The following is a 12,745-nucleotide window of genomic DNA, read 5'->3' as shown; positions in this document are numbered from 1 at the left end:
GGCACCTCAAGCAAGTTTTCCTGCCTGCACCGCGACCATCTTCGGTGTAAGTAAAATAATCTTTAATCAACCGCTAAGCGTCCGTGCCAAATTCTAGCCTGCCGGCCTGCATTCCCCGACCCGGCGTGTCCGGGCTGCTGGCCACAGCCCACCACGCACAGGCCCCCGAGGGCCTCGGACCACTCCCGGCCCGCACAGGTACCTCCTGGCACCCCAGGGTGGGCTCCTTCAATCATCTGCCACGCTTTGGAGAAAATGTAATAAGGAGGGGTTCAGTGGTGTTATCTCATGCCCATTTCTGGTAGTACTCATGTCACCAACATGGATGGTTCTGGGGGTCCACCTCCCATATACGCCAGGGCAAGGACAGGGTGGGGCAGGGTGAGGGTGGGGTGGGGTGGGGTGGGACGTGTGAGAGATGCAGTAGATCCTGAGGTGCCCTTTACTTCTAAAAGGTGATCTTTTCCATAAAAAGTTTGGAGACCACTGCTTTATAGCTTAGTCATATCCCCTCTTGGAGTGCTGTGAGGACTCAGTGATCCCCAATCTGCTATCTCCAAAGATGGGGTTGAGTCACACAGGCTGTGATGATGCTTTAGACCCCTAATAGAGGGTTTGAGCCATATGGACCATGCTCGTCCTGCAACTGTTTTCCCTAACCCCTGGGTCCTCCACTCTCCCTCCTGAACCTTCCAGACCTTGGACATCACAGTCTCCACCTGGGCCCCCATTCTTAGTCTTCCTCGAACAAGACCGGAAGTTCAGAAACAGGGAGAACAGGGGTTTACAGATGCAGACATTGAGCAACTCCTTGCCTAGAACTCACCCATGGTGCAGGTCATGGAGCATTGTGGAGGGATGTGACATAGGAGGTTCCCAGCATCTTCTCATTTTTGTGTCTGAGCTCTGGAACCACAGGAGAGTCCTAAACTTGCTACAGTGTGATCCTATGGCTGAGACCTGAAAATAAGCTGATCTGTGACTGGAAACTTCTAATTTCAGGCCAGTTCACAGGAAGACCAGACACCGTGTACTCAGAAGACTGACTTGAAGTTTATGTTTGTTTAGCACAGGAATAAGGGAAACAGGGATTATGACTTCAGGATTGGAAGAAGTGCAGGTGATTATTTAGGAAAGAACAGCATAGTATCTAACAAAGGTGCAAATGACTGCATGGCAGGGAGCATCCCAAGGTATTGCTAGGTTTTGGTTAGAACTGCTTGCTTCACTCAAGTCAATACCCTTTTACCCTCACTGAAGATCTTTCTGATTATTAAGCCCTATCATGGTTAAGTTTCCATCTCACCCACCATTTTGTCTAAATGCCCTGAATCAACAGTCTTGCTAAAATGGTAATACAAATTGATCTGTTGTGCACAAGTCTAAAAAAAAGATAGTAACCATGGTTGGGTTCACTTAACCATGGTATTCCTAAATTCAGGTCTGATTAAAAACTCTGTGTTCTATTTGAATACATGACTTGGACACACTTGCAGTAGTAGCTGTGGCTCTAGTCCTCCCCTCCCTGATATCACACATTTGGGATTGAATTCAATTAACCTCTTACTTCTACTTTTCAGAAAAATGTGATCATAAAACAGAAGGGTGTTTTTTTGTTTTGTTTTTCCCCTCAAGAAGAAGGGGGTAAAAAAGCAATCCAGAAAAAGATTCAGCTGAGGACAGAGGTAATACTCCAGAAATTATCTTGGTTGTACTTGTATATGCAGTTGTGTTGGGTATTTGTTAGAGACAAAGGTTTTGCAAGTAGTAGTATTGCCAACTCTCATGACTTTTGGCATTGTGCTTAAAGTCTACACTCCAGGAATGTGAAAAAAATAGTAATTTATTGTATATATATTTATATTTTTATATATAGATAAAAGAAAGAACTACACTCTTCACATTCCTAAAGCATAGACTTTAAGAACACCAAAAAACCATGAGAGTTGGCAACATGGAACAGCTTTTATTCAGAATTACTGGGTGGCCCAAGAAATCAACCCATGGTTTTTAGTGCTATCAATGTACTGTAAACCTAAGTCTTGTATCTTGTATGCATGCTTTTTATCATGAATTTTGTACACGGTGACTGCCTTCTGTTTCCTTTTGAAGATACCTTTTCTGGATTGCTTCTCTGAAGAACAAAGCTTCTGTTTTACAAACGGATTTTTCAAAATTCTAGTAGCCACATTCTTAAAGATGGTGCCTTTAAAAGCAATGTGCTGAAACAGCAGCTGCAATAAAATCTGTGGTGCAAATTTGGAATAATTCATTAACAGATTCCTTTGATACAGCCCTCCTTAAAATTAGTTATTTATATTTGAGAGAAGGGATTAATATCTTTCTTTGTTACAGTGAAGCAGAAGCCTGCTATAATTAAAATTGAGAATTTACCTTTGCTTACTCCATCTGCAATGAAATTTTGTGCACCTGATGGGAGTGTAGGATGAGACGAGTACACCAAAGTTTGAGTTATTTTAGGGAGGAATTCCTGATACTTAGCCACACAAAAATTCATAAGTCTTCTTAAGGTTCATAGATTCTCCTACAGTTTTTTGCACACTTGTATACTAAGTTGTAGCTTTGATTGTGCACACATATTATGAAATGTATGACATGTAGCACAGGGGTTGTCAACTGGGGATACGCATAACCCTGCGGGTATTTGGGAAGGCCCCAGGAGGTATGTGGTGGGCCAGTAGGGGGAGTTCCTGTGTTGAGACACCCACCTCACTGCTAGGTGGTTACCTAGCAAGCTCCAGGTGCCTCACATCTGGATGACCCCCTTCCTGGAGCACACCTGCAAGCCTGGGGGTAACGCTGCCAGCTCTCATGGGTCTTGGTCTGTTAGTGGCCCTGTGCCTCAGGGGGTACACAGTAGGGGTGTCTGAAATGGGCCATATTCAATTTGGATTCAGCCTTTATCAGGGACAGTGATTCAATTAATTGATTCAGATCACTGTCCCCAATTTCATTCAGCCAATATGAATCTTAAGATTTAATGCTGATTTGGAGAATCAGTGATTCGGCCATAGACACCGCTTTAAATGTTTTTTCTACATACCTTGAGGTACCAGGCTCAGCTCGTGAACAATGCGATGCTGGGGCCGATGGAGTGTCCCACAGTAGTACAGGGTGCCCCCTGTGTGCTCGGCTACAAAGCTGGAAGTGGACTGGAAGTATTTCCAGTCCGCTTCTATGTCTGCCAGGGAGTGTACAGGGGGGGGCACCCTGCACCCCCCTCCCCTGGTTCAGTGATTGGCCACAGGGGAACCTCAGGTGCCCCCCCTCTACCCCCCCAAACCCAGAAGGCAAGAGTCACCGAGCAGGGAAGGTGTGGGGCGGGGGAGCATGTGCTCCCTGGTGGACCCAGAAGTGGACCGGAAGTGCTTCTGGTCCACGTCTGGGTCTACAGCTGAGTTCACTGGGGAGTGCCCCACAATCCTGTGGGATGCTCCATACACCTCACTATCACAGTGTTTACAAGCAGCCTGGTACCTTGAGATATGTAGAAAAAAAACATTTAAAGCTGCGTCTATGTCTGAATTGCTGAATCTCTCCGAAATTCTCTGAATCAATTTGGAGGCTTTGAATTCGATTTGGAGAGATAAAAGGGTCTCCTGATTCAATTTGGATTTGGAGATTCAGCTACCAAATTGGGCTGAATCTCTGCTGAATCGAATCAGGGACTGAAGCTTTGTACAGCCCTGGTACACAGGCCTTATAGACCTGAAGTGTACTGGACCCACTGCAAGAACTTGGGGTGCTTCCCTTAGTCTGAAGCACAAATAGTGGTCTCTCTTAGTCAGCCAGACCAAGGGAACCCTAAGGCATAATCTAGACCCCTCCCAATAAGTCTTCCATTCTAGGTACAGAGGAGAACTTTATTGATTACAAGAAGAAGGTTTGGAATAGGGTACAGGATGGAGCAATATCAATGAATAACCTTTAGAGCAAACAGTGGCATGGTAGCTTTTGATCACAAATCTGAGTACTGCAAGCTACATATCTAGTTAGATTTCAAGTAGCTTACTCACAAATATCATCCAGAGGCTGATAGAGCTTTCCTCTGAAGGCAGGCAGTTCATAAGGTACCCTTGTGTTTCAAGAGAGAGATAGATAGCTGCTGAGGTTCGGCTACTCTCAATGTCTTCATCATGACTGCTGCCTCTCTTCCTGGGCAGTCTTTAACTTATATAGACCTTGTGACCTCATTTACCTGATCCAATGAAGGCCAGCAGTTGTTGGCTGCCAGCCAACCAATTTGAAATGCATCATTGGTTGCCGGGTAGATTGGCAGGATCTCAAGCACCCTTCCCATTCATGATGTCATTGCTTAGAACAATAGGGGTTTTAAGCCCCACCCCCCCAGGTGTGTGAGGCCAGTCACATAAGTAAAGGGAGCAGATTCCCTCCTCCCTCAGGAATGTATTAAACTCAGGTTACAACTCAGGGTTACCTGAAGCAGATGGGGACAGGGGTGCCTTCCCTCTGAAGTGACCATGGTAACTAAATTTTCAGGTAGGTAATAAGTCTAATAGGAGAGTTTGGGGAGAGACTGAGATGGCATTCTGTTGCAGGGTATGCAGTGGCAGTGTGGAGAAGGGGGGGTACCTGGGAAGCTGCATACCACCACACCACTGCCACCATTGCACACGTTCAGCTGCCGGGAGACCCCCACCCACAATTGGTGACCGGATGCCGGGAGCCCCCCCCGGATTGCTCCTTGTCTGGAAGGGGGTACCCATCATGAGGGGTACCCACCAGAAGAGGTACTCTCCATTAAAAAGGTTAAAACCCCTTGCTCTAGTATATAGAAACTCTATGCCTTTGAGGAAACAATATTTCGTCTAATTTTCAAAAAGAGATTTAAGTTTACTTGATAGGCACACACCATATGCTGATAATCAAAATTGATTAAATTGAGCATGCAAGGACAGAGTTGTAGAATGAGTTTCTGTCTAATCGCTGTGAAGGGGTGAGTGTTATTGCCCCACTCTCAGAGCTGGAGAGGGCTCTCACTGCATCACCAGCCAACAGGAGAAGAACATGTCCCTGCTGAGCTCCCTTGACAGGATGAACTTGGAGGTATGAGCTGGGGATATGGGCAAGGAGGAGGCCCCGGTCCAGGACATGACTACTAAAACTGCGTTCTGCCAGGGCCAGGGAGGCCTAGTGAGACTGCCGGTGGGGTGGCCGTCCCGTAAATGCCAGGACTGAGGATCCCCTGGTGAAAGGCAGGTAGGAGGCACCATAACCTCCCACTAATGCATGCATGTACACAGTCCTGGCTGGAGAAAGTCCAGACCTGTCACGTCTTTGACACGCCTGAGGCTTGCTGGTTGCAGTGGAGTTGTGAGGCTCCAGGTGAGCTCAGCTTAGCTGCCTGGGATGGCAGCTTTTGGGTTGAAAAGTCCTTTGTCACGCTGAGGAAGCACCTGCAGTTGATGTGTGTGTGTGCTGTCCCTAGATGGAAGGAATAGTAAAGAAGTCGGAGGCTGGCTTGCAATGCAGGAAAGAAAGTCAGTCAGTGAAAATGGAAATGGAGGCATCAGGGGGTGAGAGAGAGAGGCTCTGGTAGCAGGGTATGGGGATGTAGCAGGTAAAAGTGGAATGGGACCTGTGGAGTCAGATGTCTGCCAGGTTGTAGTGTGTCATAAATCCAATGTGTATATTGAGTCCATGAGTTTCTGTACCTAGGGGGCTGATAAAGTCAAGTTCATAGGCCTGGCTGTGCCACATGCCCCACCTTGGGCAGGACCTCACTGATTCTTGCCTGGTGCAGGCATCGGGCCAGGTCGACACCCTGCGCCATGTGCAGTAGGGAAACATGCGGTGGTGGGTGCCACCAAGTGACTCTGCTGCGAGCAGCCGGCCAGCTAACAGACAGTCCTGTAGCTTCCTTTTGCAGGAAACTTTGGCGCTCTGTGTGGTGGGGGCTGGGGTGAGAGTATGGGGGCACCCCTGACACCCACCGAAGAACCCCCTCTGGACCCTACAGGTGGCACAGCCAGGGCCCGCCAGCATGATGACTTGCAAACGTGAAACACAAGCGGAGGCTGGTGCCGCCAGCCTCCTCTCACCAGGAGCAGCCACCCAGCACATGGATGGTCCTGCGGCTGCCTTTTGCATCTCCAAGTCTGCACTGTGGCCTAGCACCCATTGTGATGTGTCACTGGGGGAGGGCCCATCGTGCTCCTGGGAGTCCGTCCCACCAAGCTCCCCACCCCCAGTATCACCCAGAAGCTCTGGGAGGCCAGGCCAGCAGCAGGCCCTCCAACTCCATAGGCTCAACCCCACCCATGAAGCCAAACCAACCATGGCACTACTGACTGCCACCAGCTGCAGCTCCTCTTGGGAGGACGTCACTGTCCAGGCAGCTGTGTGCCATGCCCCTGTGACCCAAGACACTGCTGGGAGCTGCACACCCTCACCACCAGTAGGGACTGACTCAGACCATGGGGCATGCCAGACTTGCCTACGTGGTAAGCCCCACACTGGGGGAAAAGTCCTCCCTTTCCTGGCTCCTGCCCTAGGCCCCGCTCCCTGACTGGCACAGCTGCATTCCCTTGGCCCCTGAGTTCCCCCCAGCTCCTCCCCCCAACAAGCAGGGAGCCAGGTTCAAAACTTTATTGAACAGCCTGTGCCCCCACAGCTAGGCAGGCATGGGCCTCTCACATGCCAAGAGATGTGCAAATGATAATGGCAATATCCTCTTTATCTGTGGGGGGCAGTGATGTGTAGCACAGACACAGGTAGGCCTCCAGGCAGTGACAGAGTCTGTGGGAAAGGGCAGATTTGCCCATTCCACAGTTGAAGCTCAGGGTCCTATGCCAGGTGTGCAGGTGTCCCTAGGGTACCATGGGTATCAGCCACAGAAGGGTGTAGTAGGTTGGGTACCCCACAGTCCATAAAAACAGCTTCTTGTGCTGTTGCTGGGACACTCTTATCAGGGGCATGGTCAGGGCACAGTGCCACTGTGGTGTGAGGCTGGCAGGGAGGGTAGGAGCACCAGCAGCTCCACATCCCAGTCATGTGGATGCCTTGTGCCCCTTGAGCCCAGGTGCTGTGGGCTTGGCAGCAGATCAGGAAAGAGGGAGAAGAGTGGGTCTGGAGCCATGGCAGCAGGTGCTGCCAGGCTCAGGCATGTCCTAGCTTGGGAATGGGGCACAGGAATCAGGGGCTCAGCTGGTGCCTGCCTGGCCCAGGGTCTGCCCAGTCAACTTACCATGGTCTGTGGGTACTCTTGAATGCATGACCCCTGATCTGAGGCTGGGCAGCACAAGGTCCCCTGGTACTGAGCATCTTATCTCAGAAGTGGTACAAACCCTCACAGCCTCTTTCTCCTGGCTCTTCAAGCCTTGCAGCTGTACCCAGGGAAGGGGCACCAGTTGCCAGGAAGGGCAGCAGCTCAGGATCACCGCCAGCCTCAGCTGGGTTCATGCAGATGTAACTCTGCCCAGAGTATCCTCCAGTTGTACTCCTGAAGCTGGTCTACTGGGCAGTTACAATGGGAAGATATGTGGGAACAAATAAGTCATGGAGAATGTGACCTGGGATAAATACTGTCAGAAGGGAGAAGGTACCACAGTTCTGGCCATGACCACTTGCCTCCTTCCCTCACATTGATTTCCTCCCCACCACATGCACTTTACATTTAAAATTCAATGGAGAGGCAGCTTCGTGATAGCTTCTGTATCTCAACTCAGTGCTCTGCAGTTTCACTCAGAATCTTTGATTCATCTAGTTCTGAGCTCCCCATGTCTCTTTTCTTTCTATGCCATTCAGTCCTCCCTCCCAGCTATCCTTGTGCTTCCAAATGCAGACTTCAGCAGAGCCCTTACAATGCACACCAGTCCTGGCTTCATGTGCAATCTGTTCTATTCTATCTGGAACCTGGATGAAAAGTTTCCAGTATTGGGCTGTCACACTACTTATTTGAAAAGTAAATCTATTAAAATTATTTAAATATAAAAATAACTGAAAGAAATCTTTTATTAAATAAATGGCCATGAATAATCTTCATGAGGATATTGGGATTGCTTTTAGTTATAGACATGTTCTCATTTTTGGACTACATAAAAGGTTAGGAAGGACAAAAGAGGAAGAAGCAGTAACATTTCAGCTTCCAAAATTAACAACATTTGGCATCCAATTACTTCATGCTCCCTAAAGACCATGTGGGCATTTTCATTAACTCCTTTACCCTGACCTGATAGAAACCATGGGCTAAATATAGACATTGGATTTATGACACATTATAACCTGCCTGACATCTGACTCCTCAGGTACCTCTCCACTATTTACCTGCTACATTCATCCCCACTCTCTCCACCCACCTGTCTCTCACCCACTGACTCCTCAATTTACATCTTTACTGACTGCCTGTCCTGCATACATACCAACCCAGCCTCTGGCTTCTTTACTATTAATCCCATCCAGGAAGAGCACAGACCAACTGCAGAGGCTTCCACAGCCTGATGAAGGCTTTTTATACCTGAAAGCTTGCTAAGAAAGATGTTTCCAACTATTTAAGTTGGTCTAATAAAAAATATCAGATTCACCCAAAGAACTTTGTCTGCCTTTACCCTGACTTGGCATGTATTTCTCTTGGTAGGTATGCTGAGAGACTAAGTACATATGCCACACAGCTAATTCGACTTCACATCAGTTCAGCTCATGCTAAAAAGAGGACTTACTTCCAACAGACATATTAACATTATTGAACACAGATGAAGGTAAGTTAAAAATAATGAACTTGCTTTCAAATCTAACAAAATTTCCAATATAATATCCTTCTACTAGAAAAAAAAATGTAGTTCAAAATGTTAATTTTTTTACTGAAAAAATATCATTTTGGTTTTCTTTCACTGAATAAATTGTAGTAGTAAATGAAAGCAGATAAAAAAAATATCCTTAGTGCCTAGTGCAGTTGTTCCAGAAGACTTATGAACTAGATCCTCAGTGGGCATATCTACACAAGATGCTAGAAATGCAGTACACTAATTCTACTGCACATTAGCGCATCATGGTGAAAGACGTGTTAATGCACTAATGCATGATAAAATTAGTTTACTGAGCACTAAAATCATGAAAAAAATTGTGCCTGTGCTACTGCACAATAGTGCTGATTATGGCACATTACGTCATTTATATTACAGGTATTAAACTTAAAGCACTGTAATTACAGCACATTAATGCACATGTGATATGCCCAGTTTATTTCAACTGATCAAGTTCCATCAAAATTAATAGAGCTGTGCTAAGTTAAATCGACCCACGATCCAACTAAGTGAATTTTACTGATTTCCTCTACTACCAATGCTTTTCAGGCATCATCATTGTCTTCATCATGGTTTGTACAATGCTGCATAGAATAAGGAAGTAAAAATTTTGCTCAGATTTACTTGTTGTAGGTCACAATTTATCCTTGTAAAGAAGATATAGTTTGCTTATGTAAAGCGTTCCGTTGAAAACTTAAAAAAGGTTTGACAAATATCATCAGGTACAGAAGGAATTGAAAAGACTCTGTAATAAGAAAGAGTAATAAGAATTGTTTGTAGTGCATTTGTATCACTGGGTAAATCAAACATTGCCTTTATTAAAAAATTATGAGTCCTTGAGAAAGCAACATTAATGAGCACTCTTAAAAAAAAAATTATAAGGATAGTAATGTTCTAAACTTAGGTAAGATCCTAAACCTTGATTTAAGTTATATCCCTTCCAGTGACTGTCATGGCTTAACATCTTGGGCAGTAAAGATACAAAATAGTCATAATAGTAAAAACACCAACAATAAAAATACTGCAGGAATCTCACATTTTAAGGAGAATGTTTGGTTTTTAACATTTATTAACATTTTAACATTTATTTTTAGTTGAAATATTTTCATTTTAAATTTCAGAAATCAGATTTTCTGCTAGTAGTCCTGATCAAAATCCATGAAGAGAGAAATTCTTTCTTTATCTGCAAAGATGGTGTGATATAGCAGGGGCAGCTCTGGCTTCCCAAGCACACTATTTTCAGCTTCACAGTGGGTCTCTCAGTTTCAGGGTGGGTGTACAGTGACATTTTAGTGCAGGTAAACATTGCTTCTGTTTTTCAGACAATATCTCTAGTTTGAAGGTGAAGAACAGGTACCTCTGTATGTACTTGGATTTCAAGCAGCTGTTCTCACTGCATACTGTTTAGACTTCACTTGCTACCTTCAAGACATCTTGTGGTGCCAGGTGCATATCACATAGACGTTCCTTAAAAAATCAGTTTAATAATTCTGCTTTGAAAAAAGGGTACATAGTTATTTCTATTTTCTTGTCTTTCTCCAGATAGATGAGATGGGCTAATGGAGAAAATGAAGGATAATCAGGTACCACAGTAATCCTGCTGAAAGAGACAGTTGTATCACTGCTGAAAGGAGCCTTTACCCATGAAATGCAATATTGTCCAAGCATGCTTGCTGCATGCAATTTCTCAAGTTCTTCTTTTTTGTGACAAGCTAGAGGAGGAATTAGGGTCTTGGACATAGTTTCATACAACTCTATTTTTAATTTATTGTCTTTTTTTTCTATACCTCCTCTGTTCACGATTGCTTCCTCTTTAAAAATATTGCCTTGGTAATCTCAAGAACCACGGTTGTGTTTAGTCATTTTAATCAGGTAACTTCTCCAAAGTTTGTGGTTTAGATAGACTTGTCGTACTGAAAAAGTGTGTTTTCTATGTGATATTTTCAATTATACAAGTGTGTTAGAGGTCCAGTACACTTTCAGCCCTTTCAGAGACAAAGTCACTAGTAATATCATATCATATTAATAAAGTTACATTTGCAGTTGAGAGTGCTTTCCAGGTCTGAAAATGAGTTTTACCTTTAGTTGTCTGTATTTTTATTTGACTTTGTCATCTATTTCCTTTCAAAATTACAGAACTTGGAGGTCATTTACACATACATGCATAGATATACATGCATTCTTTATTAAGAGAAGTTTAAAGTTCCAAGTGTCGTGGAACAAAGTATGATAGTTTGGTTTGGTTATGCAAAATTGTAATTGCATTACAAGGCTCCACTCCCATTTGCCATCTCTTCAAAAGTTCTATTTTAAAATATATTAAAATATCTTTTCTGTCTCTGTTTGAGTTGGTTTTCCCTTTTCTGCCTCAGTAGCACAGAGGACATCTGAAATAAATGGTGAAGGGAAATCTGACTGAAGTGACAGAGTTCATCCTCCTTGGTTTCACAGACAACCACCACATACAAATCCTCCTTTTTGTGATGATTTTGGGGATCTATACTGTAAGCCTGGTAGCAAACCTTGGCATGATCACACTCATCAGCATTGAGTCTCGGCTACACACCCCCATGTATTTTTTCCTTCATAACCTGTCCTTTGTAGATCTCACTTATTCTACTGTTATTGCACCTAAAACACTAATGAATTTCTTAGCTGCAAGAAAAGTAATCTCATTCACTGGCTGCATTGCACAATTCCTCTTTCACTCAATCTGTATCAATACTGAGGTTTTGATTCTGGCTGTGATGGCATATGATCGATTCATAGCTATATGCAGACCACTACTTTATACACTCCTTATGTCCAGGAAAGTCTGTTTTCACCTTGTGATTGGGTCATATTCCTGTGCTTGTGCCTGTGCCATTGTGCACACAGGTTCTTTGTTTAGTGTGTCTTTTTGTGGCCCTAATGTCATCAATCACTTTTTCTGTGACATCCCTCCACTCCAGAAACTCTCCTGCTCTCATTCTCACTTCCGTGGCATGGTCCATTTTGTCTTTGCTGCTGTAGCTGCATTAAGTACTGTTCTAATCATTTTTGTATCCTATCTGTGTATTATCTTTGCCATCCTGCAGATCCGCTCTGCCAAGGGCAGGCACAACGCTTTCTCCACATGTGCCTCCCATCTGACAACTGTCTCCATGTTGTATGGGACACTGTTCTTTATGTATGTACGACCTACAACTAGCAAGTCAGCAGACCAGGACAAACTCTTAGCTGTGTTCTATACCCTGGTAATCCCGATGCTTAATCCCCTGATCTACAGCCTCAGAAACAAGGTGGTCAAAGATGCCCTGAAAAAGATATTACATTAGAAAACAATTTCCCAATGAATTCAACTGATAGGTTGAATTGGGAGAGGGGGAAAGGGTAATTAGTGAAAATTGGAATACATGGTTAAAACCTCAACATTTTCCACAGGACGGTTATTAAATATTCAAGTGATGAAGTGGAATGTTTAATCTAATTGGCTGCTTGCATGCAAAGAGCATGTCAAAGATTGCACAAGAAGTCTCCAGGTAGGCTATTTGGGTGGGATACTTAAGTCACTGCCTCCAAGTTCTCAGCTCTCCTGCCTCTCCTTAATCCAGGTGCCACAGAGAAAGGTGTGTTAAAGGGCAGATGGAGAGCCAAGAGGGGAGACAGAATAGTAATCCATTTCCGAACCTCCTCTTAGCAATTTATGACACTAAAGGGGGGACATTTTATTCCTTTGTGGTCATCTATCTGGCCATTTTTAAGTCATCTACATAGTATTTGGGGCACTTATGCACAGGTAGGAATTCTATTGCTGGCCATATAAGCCTAAACCCATAGACAATTGCTTTGTGCATAGAATGGGCATGCACATTGTTAATAAAATGGAGAAGGGGTCATTCTGTCTTTTGCCCATAAAACCTGAGTATCTCAGGGTTATTAATGCACTTTTCCTAATGTGAATTAAATTTAGTACCACCAAT

General features: G+C 44.6%; 1 protein-coding gene across 1 annotated transcript; it reads left to right on the top strand.

Moving 5' to 3' along the window:
• Positions 1-11,179: 11,179 nt before the first annotated feature.
• LOC106722690 (olfactory receptor 1020-like) lies at positions 11,180-12,100 on the top strand. Its single transcript, XM_014523985.1, has one exon. The coding sequence runs from the start codon at positions 11,180-11,182 to the stop codon at positions 12,098-12,100; it is 921 nt and encodes a 306-aa protein (XP_014379471.1).
• Positions 12,101-12,745: the final 645 nt, after the last annotated feature.

Source organism: Alligator sinensis, unplaced genomic scaffold (assembly GCF_000455745.1).
Source record: "Alligator sinensis unplaced genomic scaffold, ASM45574v1 scaffold1_1, whole genome shotgun sequence".
NCBI classification, from domain to species: domain Eukaryota; kingdom Metazoa; phylum Chordata; order Crocodylia; family Alligatoridae; genus Alligator; species Alligator sinensis.
The sequence above is the reverse complement of the archived record's forward strand: the minus strand, read 5'-3'. Positions and strand labels throughout refer to the sequence as shown.